This window comes from Macrotis lagotis, chromosome 4, assembly GCF_037893015.1.
Source record: "Macrotis lagotis isolate mMagLag1 chromosome 4, bilby.v1.9.chrom.fasta, whole genome shotgun sequence".
In the NCBI taxonomy this organism is placed as follows: Eukaryota; Metazoa; Chordata; class Mammalia; order Peramelemorphia; family Peramelidae; genus Macrotis; species Macrotis lagotis.
In genome coordinates, this window is record NC_133661.1 from 205,971,875 (window position 1) to 205,991,236 (window position 19,362).

General features: G+C 41.6%; 1 protein-coding gene across 1 annotated transcript in view; it reads left to right on the forward strand.

Annotated features, from left to right (window-relative positions):
- The first annotated feature begins 17,891 nt into the window (after window positions 1-17,891).
- The window catches only part of SORD (sorbitol dehydrogenase), a 62,771-nt gene continuing 61,300 nt past the window's right edge, over window positions 17,892-19,362 (forward strand). The window contains exon 1 of the mRNA XM_074235301.1: window positions 17,892-18,044. Within this exon, the coding sequence (XP_074091402.1) occupies window positions 17,982-18,044 (63 nt within the window). The 5' untranslated portion in view covers window positions 17,892-17,981. The remainder of the gene's footprint in view (window positions 18,045-19,362) is intronic.

Below are 19,362 nucleotides of genomic sequence, written 5' to 3' on the forward strand. Positions count from 1 at the left end.
AACACCCAAAATGGGATCATGAAGAGTCGATCCGATCAACAACCACCACCACCACCACCACCACCACCACCACCACCAAAGGGTAAGCTAAATTCAAATTTTGCCTCAAGTCACTGACTGGTTGTCATTTAACCTCTATTTACTTCAATTTCCTCATCTGTAAAATGGGGATAGCAGCATCAATCTCCAAGGGTTCTCGTAAGGATCCAATGAGACAATATATTAAAGCTAGGCCAGACCTAGCTCTGTAGAGAGCAAACATCTATAATAACAAGGAGTTTTTTTTTAAAGGCAGTTTATGAGGGTAGTGACTGATGAATCATTCACAGTATGATAATTTTGTTGGTTTTACAAAATTAGGCCCTTGTGGCAGGCAGAACTGTAAAGCAAAAGAGCTGTAAACATTGATGGTATTGTATAATGGATGTGGGAGATTATTACTGTAGAGTTAGCCCATGACTCAGAACACAACCTATAATACATCTTGGTGAGTTGCTATGGCCAAAAAACATTCATGACCAACTGGCTAGCTTTTGGGGAAATGAGCATCTCTAAACTTAGGACAGCTAGCCTATGTCAGCCTATATTAGACATTGGTTTGGGAATCAGAGGACCTGGGTTGAAGTATGTCTCTTATCCTTACCACTTATGAGATCCTCTTGGGCAAATCTTTTTACTTTTAGGGGCTATAGTTAAAATGTGAGAGGGGCAGGAGGGGGGGTTGTATTAGATGCCTTCTAAGGTGTCTTTCAACTCTAAATCTAAGATGCTATAATCTTATTATTCAAGTCTTTTCAGTTTGAGTTTAATTTCTAGTTTGTGCTCTGTTGAAATAACCTTCAGGAGCCAGAACCCCAGAATTTTAGAAAGAGGTCTTAGAGAACATCTCAACCAACCATGTCATTTTACAGAGAAAGGAACTGAAATCCATGGAGGTTAAGTATCTTTTTCTAATTCACACAGATTTAGTCAGTGCCAGAACCAGGACTCAAAACCTTATTTTTGACTTCTGCTCTTTCCACCATTGACTCCATCATGATAAGGCAACAGAAAAGGCTTTAATGGACCTAGGGTAAATAACCTTAATTTAAAATGACACGGTGATCAGAGAGAGCAATAGAAGGACATTTTCAAGGTTTCTCCTAAGAACTTTGGAATTGATTGTGCAACCTGAGAGACACTAGCACAGGACCAACCAGCATGGCATGCCCTCATTGGGAGAAAATGTGCTTTTTGACTAGAGCAGGATTGTGGTAACTGAGAAGAAATGCAAGATGCATAAATTTAGAGAATTCACATCAAATGTTCACATAGCATATCTGTGCCCAACCTGTGGTAATGCATTCTGAGTTCATATTGGTCTCTCACCCACAGTTGGACACACTTGACTCTAACATTGTGATGTCATTTCGGTCCTCTTTGAGAATGAAGAAAAGAACCAAAAATGACAACTCTCCTAGCAACTTGGAGCTAAGATAAAATACCTGCTCCATTTAATTTTTTTCAAGAAAGAAATTTTCTCTTACAGGTATTTACTAATGTCTTGTCAGAATTTATTCAGAGATGTGTTTCTCTGGGAACAAAGGGTGTCCAAAATACATGCACAGTTTTAGGAAGTCTCAGAGATATTATAAATAGAAACTATAAGTTCAATAAAGCAAATTAAGATTTTATCCTACAAAAAGTTTGGAAGAGGGTTAGCTAGGTGGTGCAGTGGATAGAGCATGGGCCCTAGAGTCAGGAGTACCTGAGTTCAAATCTGACCTCAGACAATGATTACCTAGCTGTGTGGCTTTGTGCAAGCCATTTAACCCCATTGCCTTGCAAAAAAAAAAAAGCTTGGAAGACAGGAGAAGGTGTGTGTGTGTGTGTTTCTTGTGGGTTTTCATGTTTGTGGGTTTTTTAAATTAGAGGATTATGCAAAAGAGTAGCAATAAATTGTAGCAAATTAAGATTTTATCCTACAAAAAGCTTGGAAGACAGGAAGTGTGTGTGTGTGTGTGTGTGTGTGTGTGTGTGTGTGTGTGTGTGTGATTTTTTATTTTTGCAAGGCAATAGGGTTAAGTGGCTTGCCCAAGGCCACAGCTAGGTAATCACTAAGTGTCTGAGGTCAGATTTGAACTCAGGTACTTCTGACTCCAGGGCCCGTGCTCTATCCACTGCCCCACTTAGCTGCCCCTGTTTTTTTTTTTTAATTAGAGGATTATGCAGAACAGTAGCAATAAGTTGTTTAAATACTTATATTTACTTCTATAGAGGGTTTTTTTTTAAACTAGAGGAGGTTATAAGGAGGTGAACCTTTGAAACTGTTATTGAATCTCCCTATAGAGGGTATAAACTTGTCACTTAATAACTTGGTACTTACCCAAGCTCCCCCTGGATCAGGAACAAGTTTCCTGGTTCTTAATCAGGAAAATGAACAGAGGATTTTCCAGAGAGAGACTTTTTTTTTAGAAATATTTTATTTATTTTGAGTTTTATAATTTTCCCCCCATTCTTGCTTCCACCCCCACTCCCCCCACAGAAGGCAGTCTGTTGGTCTTTACATTGTTTCCATAGTATAAATTGATTTTAGTTGGATGTGATGAGAGAGAAATCATATCCTTAAGGAAGAAAAATAAAGTATGAGATAGCAAAAGTACATAATAAGATAATGTTTTTTTTTTTTCCTAACTTCAAGGTAATAGTCTTTGGCCTTTGTTCAAACTCTACAATTCTTTCTCTGGATACAGATGGTATTCTCCATTGCAGGCAGCCCAAAATTGTCCCTGGTTGTTGCACTTATGGAATGAGCAAGTCCATCAAGGTCAATCATCACCCCCATGTTGCTGTTAGAGTGTACAGTGTTTTTCTGGTTCTGCTCACCTCACTCAGCATCAGTTCATGCAAATCCCTCTAGGCTTTCCTGAATTCCCATCCCTCCTGGTTTCTAATAGAACAATAGTGTTCCATGACATACATATACCACAGTTTGCTAAGCCATTCCCCAAGTGAAGGACATTCACTTAATTTCCAGTTCTTTGCCACCACAAACAGGGCTGCTATGAATATTTTTGTACAAGTGATGTTTTTACACTTTTTCATAATCTCTTCAGGGTAGAGACCCAGTAGTGGTATTGCTGGATCAAAAGGTATGCACATTTTTGTTGCCCTTTGGGGGTAGTTCCAAATTTCTCTCCAGAAAGGTTGAATGAGTTCACAGCTCCACCAACAATGTATTAGTGTCTCAGATTTCCCACAACCCTTCTAACATTGATCATTCAGTCAGTCGAGACTTTCAGTGAATAAGATCAGATTGGTGACTAGCAGTGCCATCTGGTGGTTAAACCCATATTTGTCTTTATTCCCCGGTGTTTTCCTGATAGTATCCTCTCTCCAACTTCTGTCTTCACCCTCTTCTTCCTGGGCAGAATGGTATCTCTCCTAATGCTCCAGAGCAAAAACTGTTTAGCTCTTACCTGCTGCCTAAGGGGATTGAGGCTCTTCCATTCCTTTATTGTCTGCAGAGTTGGTGGGTCTGCATAGGAAGAGACTCTGATGACTTTGTTTTCAGTGTTTTCCACCATACCACTTTCTGTTTATCTTCCTTATTGTCTTTCTCTCAAGAGGGCTGAGAAATGCTATTGTTGTTATTTAGTCATTCAGTTGTACTATTCTTTGTAACCTTGTGGACCATAGCATGCCAATACTGTATGTGGGGTATTTTTTTTTTTCTTGACAAAGATTTTTCAGTGGATTAAGTGAAGCAAGTGACTTGCCCAGAGTTACACAGCTTGTAAATTTCTGAGGTCATATTTGAACTCAGGTCTTCCTGACTCCAGGCCCAACATCTATCCATTGATACTGAGAATCATCATAATCATATTCTCTGATGTCTTTTCTGAAGTTTTTGTCCCCAAGATGAAGACCTAAATTGAAAACCAAGATGTCAGAATAGAGGAAGCACTACAATCAAGCTCTCCCAATATTCCCCTCCAAACAATTTTAATTCTTCAAATCAAATTCTGGAGCACAACAAAAGGCAGGAATGAAACATCTTTTCCAACTCAAGACAATTGAGGAAGTCAGAAGGAGAGATTTGTGACACTAGGGTGGAGGGGGACCCAAAGTATTGACTCTTCAGTTTGTGTGGTAAACCTTAGAAGCAGCTGAGGCAGCAACAGGAGTTTCAGAGCTTGTATCCCAGAGATAGTAAAGGGATCAGTCAACTGGACAGAAAGAGATTTTAGGGGACTCTTGTGGTAGCACTGGGTACAGAACCAGATTCTGTTTCCAGTACCACTGCACATACTCAGTCCAAGGTCATGGTCTTAGGGCTAAGGGGAGTGTTAATAATTTGTGGCTACAAGGATGCAGAAGCCCTTCCTAGGAAAGGGCAAGAGTAGAGAGCAGGAGATCAGTGACCATGACTCTCCCAAGATCACATTACATTGGAAGTATAGAAGACTAACAAATCCCCAGAATTAGCTATGAAAACAGCAGCAAGAAAAAGCCTAAAGTTTGGAATGATGTCATTACCCCTTCTCCATTCTCATAGTTAGTTCTTTTCCTTCATTATCTGAAATGACCAAAATGACATCACTATGTTTGAGACAAATTACAGTGTGTCCAGAATGCTATATCATAGGTTGAGCACAAATAGTCCATGTGAACACTTGGAGTGGGTACTCTAAACTTAAATATGTCATGTTTCCTTTGAACTGCTTCAATTTTGCTTTCTTCATAGAGCACAGCACCCTCACTGATTAGGGCACACCATGCTGGGTGGTCCTGTGCCAGTGTCTCCCATGCTGTACAATCAATTTGAAAATTCTTCAATGATACCCTCAGGGTTCTTGGTATTGCTTCTTCTGGCCCCCTTGTGAGCGCTTCTCCTGTGGGAGCTCTCCATAAAATAATTTTTTTGGCAAGGGTATGTCTGGCATTCTACCATGTCCAGCCCATCATGGTTGCACTCTCTGTAGTAATGCTGGAATGCTAGGCAGTTTTGCTGGAGAAATGACCTCAGTGCCTGGTATCTTCTACCAGGTGATCTTCAGAATCTTCCTAAGACAATTTAAATGAAAGTGATTCAGTTTCCTGATGTGGTACTGGTAGATTGTCTGGGTTTCACAGGTATATAGCAATGAGGTCAGCACAATAGCTCTGTAGACCTTCAGTTTGGTTGTCAGTCTTAATTACCTCTTCTCTCCCACAATCTCTTTTGGAGCCTCCCAAATACTGAGCTAGCTCTGGCAATGCCTGTGTCAACCTCATTGTCAATTTGTACCTCCCTGGAGAGGACACTGTCAAGGTAAGTGAACTTCTCCACAAGTCCTCAAAACTTATCAATTTTCTGTAATAGATGTTTCCACATTTGGATGGTGTGGTATTGGCTGATGAAGGATCTATGTTTTCTTGGTGTTAATTGTTAAACTAAAATTAGCACAAGCAGCAGAGAATTGATCCATACTTTGTTGCATCTCAGTTTCAAGGGCTGTATTGAGTGCACCATCATATGTAAACAAAAAATCATGTACCAATACTCTCTCCTCTTTGATCTTTTCAAGCTGAAGAAGTTGCCATCAGTGCAGCAGCTGACCTTGAGGCCATGTTCTTTCTCTATGAAGGCATTTGATAGCATGGTTGAAAACATCATGCTAAAAAGCATGGGAGCAAGGACACATTCTTGTTTTAGTCCACTGGTAACTGGGTTATAAGAGCTTTGTCCACTTTCCAGAACCTGGGCAAGCTTGCATCATGGAATTGATGTATAATACTGATGAACTTTTCCAGACAACCAAATTTTGACATAATTTTCCATAAACCCTCATGACTGACAGTATCAAAGGCCTTGGTCAGATCTCCAAATTTATATACAGACCTCTGTTCTGTTCCTGGCATTTTTCCTGGAGTTGTCAGGCAGCAAACACTATATAAACTGTTCCTTAACCCTGTCTGAAGCCATATTGGCTTTCAGGGAGGTGACCAACTTCCAAGTGAAGGATCAGCCTATTGAGAAGGATTCTGGCAAGAATCTTATTAGCAATGACTGAAAGAGAAATAGCCCTGTGATTGTCACAGGACATTCTATTCCTTTACCTTTCTAGAGATGGATGATGGAGGTATCCTTGAACAGAATCCAATTTTAACATAAAATTCAATGTCAAGAAATAGACTGGGAAAGTGAATAATATCAAGTACAGGTGGTCCAGGCTAAATTTTTATCAATTCTGCATTGGTTACTAGAGCCAGCACAATGTTCCTGATGCTGCTACCATTCATTCTTATTGCTTTATTTTTGTAGATGCCAAAGATCTGGCATCAAATTGATTTCTATGGATTCCATGAATTTCCACTACATGGAAAAAATCATTAAGATCCAGGAAACAGTTCTTCTGAATTGGGAAAGCAAAGCTGAGAACTTAGAATTTTCTGTTTCTCCTGAAAGGAACCACCAACTTGTCTGTCATCTTGCTTGCCTTCTTTCAGTTTTAGTTTTTCTCTTCCTATGCCAAGGTTCTCTAATTCCTGTGTTAACCTTTAGAATGCTTCTAAACAGTAGAAGGTCCTTTAGAGCATTGGTGTCAAACTCAGATAAGTACCTGTCAGATACTGTGATAAGTGCTGAGGAGCAAAACAACAGTTACTACTCTCTGAAAGCTCACAATCTCATGGGGTAGACAACCTGAAAATCACTATGTACAATCAAGATATATAGAAGATAAAATGGAGATCATCTCAGAAAGAAGGCCCTATAATTTAGGAGGATTGAGAAAGGTTTCTTTCAGAAGATTATATTTAGCTGATATTTGAATGAATCAGGGAGTATGCCAGGTATGGGGGATAGTCAGTAAAAATTTCTGAATCTAGTGATGGAATGTCTTATTCTAGGAACAAAAAAGGAGAGCAATGTTACTTTGTGGTGAGGAATAATGGGGGGGTAGTAGAGTAGTGTAAGCTATATAAAGACTAGAAAGATAGAATAATTCAGGTTATAAAAGAATTTGAAAGTCAAACAGAGGATTTATATTTGATCCCTGGGGCAATAGGGGCCCCCTGGAGTTTATTGAATAGAGGAGTGATGTGGTCCAATCTGCATTTTAGGAAAGGCAATTTTACAATTGATTGGAGGATGGATTAGAATGGATAGAGACTTGAAGTAGAATCCAGCCAGTCCACTGGACTTTCACCTGGATAGTTGTAATGTCAGAGGAGAGAAGAAATCATATAGGAAAAGTATTATTAAAAAAACAGTAAAATAGAAAGTTATTGGTCACTGATTGCATATGGGGGAGAGAGTGAGAGGGAGAGAAGTAGAGGATGATACCTACGGTGGGGACTTGATCATAATGGAGAATTTAGAAGAGGGGAGGGACTGAGGGGGAATATATGAAGTTCTCTTTGGACATAGATTTTTTTTTTTGCAAGGCAATGGGGTTAAGTGACTTGTCCAAGGTCACACAGCTAGATAATTATTGTCTGAGGTAGATTTGAACTCAGGTCCTCCTGACTCCAGGGCTGGTACTCTATCCAGTGCCACCTAGCTGCCCCTAGACATATTGATTTTAAGATGTTTATCACACATCTAATTTGAGATATCTGGAAGGCATTTGGAGATATGAGACTGGAGGTCATGAAAAAAGATAGGGCTGGACAGGTAGATCTGAAAGTTATCTGTATATTGTGTTTAGTCATGCTCTGCTCTTTATGATCCCCTATGAGGTTTTTTGGGTAAAGTTACTGGAGGGGTTTACCATTTTACAGATGAAAAACTGAGACCAACAAGGCCCAGAATCACATAGCTAGTAAGTATCTGAGGTCAGATTAGAACTTGGATAGCTAGCTGTCCACCACATCTGGAATGCTCTGCCTCTTCCTTCATGATGTTTGCTCTGCGTTCTCAAAGATCACAACTTCAGGGAGGTGATGTCATGACAAGTAGGTGAACTGGATTTGAGTGTGGGGGGAGGGGGCTGTTCAGAGTCCCCAGCCTCACCTCCAGAGCCATCTGGGGTACAGTGGTCAGATCAGGATGACTGGAGATGGCCCTGGATGAGAGGCAGTTGGGGTTAAATGACTTGCCCAAGGTCACACAGGCTAGCACGTGTCTGAGTCTGTATTTGAATTACTGTCCTCCTGTAAGAGGCCACCTAAGTCTCCTCAGCTACTAATGCCTTTCCCTTTTGTTAGATCCAAGCCTGGTTTCCACTCTTGTCCAGGTGAGCCCAGTCGAATGTCCTGAGAAAATGAATCTTAATCTCCATAAAACTCTAGAGAACTCCTCATCTCACCTTAGTGATCCCAAAGGAAACACATCACCCATGGAGACCTTACCATCCTGCTTCCTATGTTCCATACCTCTAAAGGGCCTGTTCTCTATTACCCACTGCTGGAGTCTGTGCTGACCCAGCCTGCCATCCCTTCCTTCGATAAATAGCTTTACATTCCATTTGCCTCCGTTGCTGTCTTCCTTAAACCAGGGGCTTTCTGACTCCCACCCTTTAACCTTTCACATCTCACAGTGATTTCCATTTACTTCACATAAAACTTGTATCTACTTAGTGTTCACTGTCATCTCCTCCATTGGACTAGAAGTTCCTTAAGGGCAAGGACAATCTTTTTTTGCCTTTTTTTATATCCCCTCCACTCCCCCCCCCCACCTTAGTGCAGTGCCTGTTTAATGAGGGGGTGGGGTGGGGAGGGCTAGGAAGGGAGGCTATATGAAGGAGGGGGCACAAGCTGAGCCTTTTGGGAAGATACATGGGAACCCATCAGTCAATCAATACTCCTTAATTAAGTGCCTACTTTGTGCCAGACACTATGGTAGGGATGTGAAAAGAAGCAAAAGACAGTCTCTCTCTCCCCCTCTTCTCTCTCTCTCTGTCTCTGTCTCTCTCTTTTTCTGTCTCTCTCTCTGTCTTTCTGTCTCTCCTCTCTCTGTCTCTGTCTTTCTCTTCTCTGTTTGTCCATTTGTCTCTGTCTTTCTTCTCTCTCCCCCCTTCTAAGTACCCCACTGTCAGAGCAGACATTTGCCATTTGGTGTCAAGATAACTGTAATACATCCAAGGCCTCTTCTCCACTTTCTGCTTCCCATCCCTGCCCTTCTTAAACCAATCCATTAAAAGTCATTTCCACCCTGGGGCATCCTGGGCTCTGGCAGCAGTGTCTATCTGAAAAGGGGACTTAAGTAATGGGCCAGTTCAGCTTTCCTCTCTAAGACCTAACTAATTATTTTTTACTAAGGGGCAACATGGGCAGGATAGGGGCAACCTACTCCCTGGGATAGTCCCCTTAGTGGTGGTGGTAGTGGTAGGGGGAGGTTTGTAGTTGGAACCCTCTTCAACCAGGATGCATGGGAATGTACTGACTCTGAAAAATAAAAACTAGGATAGAGGCAATTCCTTATTTTTTTTTAAGATTTTGTTTATTTTGACTTTTGCAACTTTCCCCCAATCTTCCTCCCCCCCCACACACACACAGAAAGCAGCCTGTTAATCTTTACATTGTTTCCATGGTATACATTGATATAAGTTGAATGTGATGAGAGAGAAATCATATCCTTAAGGAAGAAAAATAAAGTATAAGAGATAGCAGCATTATATAATAAGATAATGGTTTTTTCTTTTCCAAATTAAAGGTGATAGTCTTTGGTCCTTGTTCAAACTCCACAATTCTTTCTCTGGATACAGATGGTATTCTCCATCTCAGATAGCTCAAAATTGTCCCTGATTGTTGCACTGATGGAATGAGCAAGTGCATCAAGTTTGATCATCACTCCCATGTTGCTGTTAGGGTGTACAGTGTTTTTCTGGTTCTGTTCATCTCACTTAGCATCAGTTCATGAAAATCCTTCCAGGCTTCCCTGAATTCCCATCCTTCCTGGTTTCTAATAGAACAATAGTGTTCCATGACATACATAGACCACAGTTTGTTAAGCCATTCCCCAAGTGAAGGACATTCACTTTAATTTCCAATTCTTTGCCACCACAAACAGGGCTGCTATGAATATTTTTGTACAAGTGATGTTTTTACCCTTTTCCTTAATTCTTCAGAGTAGAGACCCAATAGTGGTATTGCTGGATCAAAGGGTATGCACATTTTTGTTTTCCTTTGAGTGTAATCCCAAATTTCTCTCCAGAAAGGTTGGATGAGTTCACAGCTCCACCAACAATGTATTAGTGTCCCAGATTTCCCACATCCCTTCCAACATTCATCATAGCAATTCCTTATTCTTACAGTACCTCTGGACATATGACTTGAAGTAGCAATAGTCTTGGGTACTGTTAGTGATCAGAGGATAAGTAGGTCTTTTGTGCCTTCTCCCCAACTTCAGAGAGCCTTAATCTAGGGCCATCTCACAAGGTATGTATTGGTGAGCAGCCTGGACTGCCTCATATCTGCAAGGGAAATCCTGATATAGGGGAAACAGTCCAGCCAGGCTTTTCCAAGTGGTTCCAACTAGTAAAGAAGATGCTAGTGACCAGTTTGATGCCATAGTACAAAGGGGTGTAGATGGCATCAGATGAGTGACTGGAGGGCTCAGTTGGCTGGAATAATGGGAACTTCTAACAATCTGCAGCTCTTGGTCTTGAATAACTCCTTAGATAGTCCCTTGAACACAAAATTGTTGGTGCACACAAGCTATGAAAACCTCAGCATCAGGTCCCTTTCCTGATACGCCACACAGCAGACTCTGGAAGCAGACTTGTTTCCCCTCCCCCAGGGGCCAGAGGACTTATGCAAGCTGGAATATGCCTGGGACTCTGGCCAGCTCCAGTGCTGCCTCAGGGCATCCTGGGGAAGATGATAGGGTGAAGGACATCTGCTGTGTACAACCACTTCAGGGAGCCCTCAGCACAAGGCAGCAGTAGCTGCTTCATGCTGTTTGTCTCTTGGGACAAGCCACTTCCTCTGCAGCTGCACTGATCCTTTAAATGGTTGACCAGAGCCATGAAGGTTAAGAGATTGCAGCCCTGTAAGCAGAACAGTGGTGGAAGGGGCATGGCCGGGTGGCTGGAGTCAAGTTCTGGAGCCCCCATGGCAGACAGGTGCCACAGCCCCCCTACCACAGCTGTAATAGCCGGAACCACATCTCCAAATCCTCACCATAAGAGACCTTGGTGGGGTGGGGAGGCTAGTTTCTGCCCTCAAGGATCTTACAGTCTAATGGGGGAAACAACATGCAAACAAATATATACAAAGTATGAACCCTAAATTGTAAGAACCTTAAAAACAAGGTTAAAATAACATAAAAGAAACATATTGATTAGACATGAAGTTTTGTTTTATGGGATTTACCTTCAAAAACCTAAGTTTCTCCAAGATGGTCATGAGAAACTGGAGACAGAAACTGGCTCCAGAAACTGGAGACACAGGCATATTTAACCAAAAACAAAGGATAGTGAAAAATTACTAATCATCCTTAGTGACCTAATCATGGAAGTTGCACAATATCTATGCCCAAGATTGTTCCAAAAAGATTAGCATGTTTGTATGATATCTGAACTCTGACTGTCTCTTCCTTGGAGGACTATCTCCTTGCATCCTGAGCTTCATCTTCTTAGTTTGTAATAAACAAAGGGGGAGATACCTTGAAGTCTTAACTTTTTATTAGGTTTGGCAAGGTGACTGACATGAAGCCCAGGATCTCTAAAGAAAATTAATCCTTTATCACAATATAGCTTTTTTTAACTATATAAATTAAAATGCAAGACTTTGCAAGACTTTGAATTTTATGATTTTTTTCTACCTCCCTCCCTTCCCGCCCCAATAGAGGCATTATGATATAGTCTTTACATTTGCTTCCATGATATGCATAGATCAAAACTGAATATGTTGAGAGAATAGATTCAAAAAGAAGAAAGGAAATATTATAGATAGCAAAATTATGTAATATATATGATAACTTTTAAAAATTGAAGATGATAATCTTTGGTCTTTGTTTAAACTCCACAGTTCCTTCTCTGGATACAGATAGTATTTGCCATCACAGATCCCCTAAGATTGTCCCTGATTATTGCACTGATGGCTGATCATCAGCCCCATGTTGTTGTTAAGGTGTACAGTATTCTGGTTCTGCTCATCCCACTCAGCATCAATTCATGCAAGTCTTTCCAGGCTTTTCTGAAATCCCATCCCTCATGATTTCTTATAGAACAATAGTGTTCCATCACATACATATACCACAATTTGTTCAGCCATTCTCCAATTTATGGGTATCCTCTCAATTTCCAATTCTTTGCCATTACAAATAGAATTGCTATGACTATTTTGTGCATGTATCACAATATAGCTTTGAGAAATTATTATTGCTTGATATCACTTTCACAATAGCAAACTACATAAAGTAATTAGGAAACAATTAACAAAGGGAAGGCACTAAATTTAAGATTTAAGAGGGGTTTGGGAAAGGCTTCCAGTTAAAGATAGGATTTTAGTTGAGTCTTCAAGGAAGCCAGGGAGGTCAGTAGTCCAGCAGAGAGAGAGTTCCAGAACAGGTGAAGAGAGGTAGTTCATTGTGATTGAAACATAGAGTGTGCTGAGAAATATAATGTGGGAGCAGCTAGGTGGCACAGTGGATAAAGCACTGGCGCTGGAGTCAGGAGTACCTGGGTTCAAATCCGGTCTCAGATACTTAATAATTACCTAGCTGTGTGGCCTTGGGCAAGCCACTTAACCCCATTTGCCTTGCAAAAACCTAAAAAATATATATAATGTGAAAATAAGGCTAGAGAGATAGGTGGGAGTCAATCTGTGGAGAGTTTTAAAGGAAGGACTAAAGAGTCTTAAGAGGTAATAGGTAGCTGCTGAAGACTATTTATTCTGACCTGTGAATTAGGAAGATTATTTTGGCAGCTGTGTGGAGAAATGAATGGAGAAGGTAAAGACTAGGGAACAATTATGAGACTATTACTATAGTTTAAGTAAGAGGTAATATGGGCCTGGACCAAACTATTAGTCATGTGAATGGATAGAGGACAGATGTGAGAAATGTGGATGTAGAATTGATTTGTTATCAGGATCAAGAGAGAGGGAAGAATCGAAGATGGTACCAAGGTTATGAAACTGAGCATCTAGAAAGATCTTGATGCCCTTAAGAGAAATAGAAAAGGGAGACTTTAGGAGGAAAAGATCAAATGATCATAAATTTAGAGAAGGAACAGAACATTTAGTCCAATCCTCCCATTTTTTTTCCACAGAAGGAAACTGAAACCCAGAGAAATTAAATGATGTGTCCAAGGTCACATGGACAGGATATAACAGAGTTGGAATTTGAACACAAGTCCTTTTGCTCAACATCCAGTACTCTTTCTAGTACACCCTGCTGAATCTGAGATAACAATGATAGGCCACTCAAATGTCAATTAGAGGGCAGTTAGTTGTTTTTTCTCCCATGAAGCCTTCCCAAAAATCTTTAAAGGATTTCTCCTTCCTCAGATAGCTAGATGTTTGGGTAGATAGAACACTGGACTTAGTGTCAGAAAGAACTGAGTCCTAAATACTATCTTAGGCACTAACCAGGTATGTAAGCCTGGGCAAGTCACTTAACCACTTAGTTTCTTCATCAGGAAAATGAGGATAATAATAGTAACTTTTTTTTAGGTTTTTTGCAAGGCAAATGGGGTTAAGTGGCTTGCCCAAGGCCACACAGCTAGGTAATTATTAAGTGTCTGAGGTTGGATTTGAACCCAGGTACTCCTGACTCCAAGGCCGGTGCTTTATCCACTATATGCCACCTAGCCGCCCTATAATAGTAACTTCTTTATGAGGATCAAATGACATAATACCTGTAAAATGCTTTGCAAACCTTAAAGGGTTATATAAATGGCTACTACTATGGTTACCACTCTTTGACCACTGTGTTAATATATTAAAATGACCATTTTAGTTAAACTGAAGATATTAAACAATAAAGATTTCTTCAGTCTAAAGTCCTTTCCAGATTTACCAGAATGAAATTAAAAACAACAAAACAAGTAACAAACTTTATCGATATTTAATCAAACTTAGTAGTTCATGAACATGGATTAAAAGGGATAACTGAATTTAGAATAGAAAAATACCTTCTTGTTAAGAACCTAACCTTTTCTCTTCTCCAAAGGAAAGAGTATATTGGTTTGAGGAAGGAGGTTTCTTGATTACTTATGTCTACTTTTGACCAGCTTGTAGTAGGGGTGAGAAAATTGGAAAGAGCTTTTGAGAGGTTGTTGTTGATTGTCCAGTCTTCATTTTTGAAGAGAACCAATGACATCATGGATGATGTCTTTACTTTTGGGTGAATTGGATTTAAGTGAAGCAGAGTTCTGCAAAGTTGTCAGCTATACTCTTACTTTCTGAGTCATTAAAGTTCAGTGGCAGGACCAAGTCCTGACAGAAGATGACTGGTGATGGCATGGATTGCAGTGAAAAACCTTTGATTTCTAACCAAGCTCTAATAGCTCCACAGCACCTGCTTCATCTGCCTTCATAGCTCTTGGAACAAATTGTTCTCAAACAACCATTCCACCAACAAAGTCTTCACATGTTTGGTGGTAATAGAGGGACTGAGTAATTTTAGAAGAATGATTTTACAAGATTAATTTACTATTGTTCAGGACTGATTAAGCAAAAAGCTAACTTTTACTTAATCTTGAGTTGTGCAACGTTTTGTCATATTGTGAACTTTTCTTTGTTCAAGATTCCTTTAAATGTTTTTCCAAAAAATATTTTATGGTAGGGACATGTCCTAGGGCATGAGGGGATGTTAGTAGTTTGAATTTGCCCCCTTCTCTCTTCCCCTCCCTCTCCTTCTCTCTGTCCTAGAATAATGCTTGGATTTCGAATCTCTCCCTTGTACCACTTTACATATCTTTTGACTCATATTATCTTTTTCATTATATTTATTTATTCATATATCATATCTTTTTTTTTGGCAAAGCAATAGCAGTTAAATGAATTGCCTGAGGTCACATGTCTCAGGTCATTTTTGAACTCTGGTGCTCTATCTACTGCCCTGCCTAGCTGCCTTCACATCAAATCATCTTTATTAGATTATTGTTTGAAACCTTTGTAATCTTAGCATCTGACTCAGTGCCTGCAAATAATAGGGTATATAAAAATGCCAAATTGAAGATTTATTTCAGTTACTACCTTTTCATAAAACTTTTTCCTGAGATACCAAGCTGAGAGTCTTCACTTTTCTATCCTATCCATGTGCTATCAATGAATCAATCAATCTATAAGTATTTATTAAGTGCCTACTATGATATTGCAACCTGTATTTTAATAATGTTTGTCCTTCATTGTTGAAGAAGACTATGGCACACACATGATTTGGATTTGAGTGTGTGGGGGGTGTTATGCTAAGTCACCAGTCTCACTTTCTCCTCCAGAGTTGTCTGGGTCCAGTGGCCAGGTATGAATCAGGACAACTGGAGATTGTAGTTATTTTTGTATGCATCTTTCCCCCCTTGATTGTGAACTCCCTGAGAGCAGAGCTTATCCTCTGGATATCCCAATAAATCTATATTATTGCCCCAAATTATCTATTTCTGTTAAAAGTACCATTCTCCTTCCAATCATCTGGGCTCAGATTTTGTTATCCTTTTCCCTTTCCCTCATCTGCTTCAATATCCAATTAATTGCCAAATTTTGTTAACACTGTTTCCAAAGAACTTCCTCACCTTTTCTCCACTCCCTCAGCTACTACATGGCTTCAGTCCCTCATTAACTTTCTGGGCTTTTTTTTTTTAGCGTTTTTTTTTTTTTTTGCAAGGCAATGGGGTTAAGTGGCTTGCCCAAGGCCACACAGCTAGGTAATTATTAAGTGTCTGAGGTTGGATTTGAACTCAGGGACTCCTAACTCCAGGGCTGGTGCTCTATCCACTTTGCCACTTAGTGGCGCCTGCCCCCCATTAACTCTTAAATGGACTTGGATTAGCATCCTAATTAGATTTCTGCCTTCTATTCCCTTCCTTCCTTTCTAATTTACCCTCCAAAAATTGCCAAAGAATATTCCCAAGGTATAGCTTTGACCATGTTACACCCTCACTTAAGAATTTTCAGTGGTTCTCTTCTTGCCTTTAGTATAAAATTCAAACTTTTCAGTTTTTTAATTAAAACCATTCACAGTCTACTGAGGCCTACCTTTCCAGACTTGTTTTACATAACTTCCCTTCATAGAATTCTCTAGTTCAAGGAAACTGGACTATTTACTGAAATCAGCATTACATTTCCTGCCCCCTTCCTGCCTAGAATACATCTCCCCTCCTCCTACTCCACTTCATTCACACACAGTTGGAATCTTTCAAGGCTCAATTCAGAGACTGCTTCCTATGGGAAAACTTTCCTGATCCTTCTGTTAGTGTCCTATCCCTTCTCAAATGATAACTGTTTAAATTTTATAAACTCCCACTCCCAGCTAAATTGAAGGTAGGAATTATTTTTCAATTTTTCATAGATTTGGGACAACCAACCCATTAATAGTAATAGCAGGCATTAAAGAACTCCCATTAACCAATCCACCAATAATAGCCGACATTTATATGGCACTTTAAGGTTATCACTTTTCATACTGATCTTAAAATAAGGAGGCAGCTTAGTGGTAAATTGAATAATGTGTTGGTCTTAGACCCAGAAGACCCCTCTCAGACACTTCCCAGCTGTGTGACCCTAGGCAAATCACTTAATCTTGGGATAATATCTCCTATCGCATAGTGTTCTGAGAGAACATATGGAATGTGCTTTTACCATAAGAGCCATAAATGCTGGTCTTCTTTCTCCTCCTCCTCCTCTTCTTTCCCCAACCTGAAGGATTTCATTACATTCATCTACCACAACTTGTTTCCATTCCCCTCAATATCCGATTCTTTGTCCCCATAAAAAGAGCTGCTGTAAATATTTTTGTACATGAAGGCCCTTTACCCTTTTTTATGATCTCTTGAGATTCAGATCTAGTAGTATTAAGAACTAAGAATGAATTCATTATTAAGATAATTATATACCATACAGTGTTATTACATTTTATATAATAATAATTAATTAAGCACCTGTGCCAGGTTATATATCCTCAAAATGTGAATACTCTTTAACTTAGTAATACTAGTACTAGGTCTGTATCTTAAAGAGATCAAAAGAAAAAAAAAGGATCTAGTTCCACAAAATGATTTATAGTCGCTCTTTTGTGATGACAAACATTTGTAAATTGAAGGAATGAGAAGTGACTGAGCCATTTGGTTGTGATGGAGTATTATTATGCCCTACGAAATGATGATCAGTAAAAAAAAAAATTAAAAATTAAAAAGAAATGATGAGCAGGATGGTTTCAGAAAAACCTGGGAAGACTTATGAAAAGTGAATGGGGCCCAACCTGAACACTGTAGCCAGTTACAGCAACACTGAAACCGCGAAAGACTTAACTGCTTTAATCAGTACAAAAATCCGGGACAATCCGGGACGGAACATGCAGAGAGAGCTACCGGACTCCCCAGTGCCGCTTTTCTCACTTTCTTGGTTTTTCTCACTTTCGATGGAAGTGCTTTTCCTGACTTCACCGCCTCGACTGACGTCATAAAGCCGCCTTCGGAATGGATGGGAGGGGAGGCGCGAGAACGAGAGGCAGAGAATGTGGAACTCAGGCAAGTCTTAAATGGGGGTGCAAAGGCTCCACGGCGGCTGCCCCCCTGAGCCCAGGAGCCATGGAGGGGCCGGCGGAGGCCGCCCGCGCCTCCCCGGGCCTCCCCAAGGACGAGCCTCCGCGCGGAGCCCCCGCCGGCGGAGCCGAGCCCAGCCCGCCCCCTGCCGCGGGCGGCGCCGAGGCCGGGCCCGCCCCGCCCCCCGCCGCCCCGCCCCGCCCCGCCGCCCTCCCGCGCCCCGCCCGGCCCCTCCCGGGCCCCGCCCCACGCTGCCTGGCCTCGGTCTCGGAGCCGTCCTCCCGCACCCTGCAGGCCCCGGGCTGCTGCGCGGCGGGGAGCGGCCCTCAGCAGTCTCGAGCCCCGGCCCCCAGACCGGTAGTTGGCGACATGGCGGCGGACAGGATCGATAACCTCTCCGTGGTGGTGCACGGCCCCGGAGACCTGCGCCTGGTAAAGCTGGAGGGGAGGTGGGGGGGGGTCCCGAGCCCCCCGGCCCTCAGGCGCCTCCCGGCCGGACTCGGACTGGTCCCAGCCCGGCCTCCGGGCCAGCCCCGGCGCCCCGCGCCCCGGGCAACGACTTCAGCCCGCAAGTGCCCCCCACCCCGTCCAACCCCTGGGGCTCCGAGGGGCTGCAGAGCCGCCCGCCCCGTGCCGACTGACGGTGCCTTCTCTAGCCTTGACGCTGCACCTGCCAGAAGCGGTGCCCGGGGCAACCAGCCTGGCCCGGGCCGACATCCCCGGCCCAGCCTTTTGTAAAGGCTGCATTCAGTCCCAAGAGCCGCGCCTGGCTCTCCCTCTGCAGCCCTTCTTCTCCTGAGGCTTCCCCTCCCTGCCCATCTGTCTTGGCACTTGGAGTGTTTTCCTCTTCTCCTTCTCTTCCACCCCGCCTCACCCTATTGACTTGCAGAGCAGGTATCAGCCCGGTTGGCCTATTCCACCCCCTGGAACTCCTAGCTACCTTTGTTCCTTGCCTCTGGGGACTAAAAGTCCAGCCATTGCCAAGACAGCTAACCTTTGACCAGTCCTCCCTTCCCTGTCACATCCATACCCTGGCCCGAAAGACTCTCCATCCCATAATTAAGAACTACCCGTGTTTTTCGAGCGCTTTTAAGGTCTAAAAGTTCTTTTCTCATTAACCTAAACTCACTGAACCAAGTTCAAGAGACAGAGGTCTCTTGCCAGTAAGTGTCATTCCAGGCCAGAATCTTTGAAGACAATATTCAGGTTTTGATTTTAAAATAAAATAAGAATTTGTTGACTCAGAACCCAGATGGTCCTTGGAGGTGAGCTCTTTAAGTTCCTCAGTTTCCTCCATGAGTAGGAAACTCATTGATCTCTAAGCACTTGCAGCTCCAACAGCCTACTATTTTATGATTTATAATTAGAGAGATGTTCCCTGAGATAGAGAAAAGGAGAAAGCAGTGTCCCAGGGTAAGTGGTCAAACTAGTCCTGCACTGAATTCACAGCTATCATCATTGACCCATAGTATCCAGCACCTTTTCCATCTCAAACCTTGAGGCACTTGCATTTCAAAGTTGGAATCAGGAAGACTTGGATTCAATTTCACCTTAGAACTTGGATGTCACTATACATCTCTGTGCCTCAGTTTCCCAACCTAGAAGATTGGGAGTTGATCTGTCTTATGACTAAGAATCTCAGGCATTATATTCTCCCCAATGATAATGTTTTTATTTAATGTTTTAATTATCCCCATTTACTTGTAAGAACAATTTCTGACATTCATTTTTTAAAAAAATTTGAGCTCCA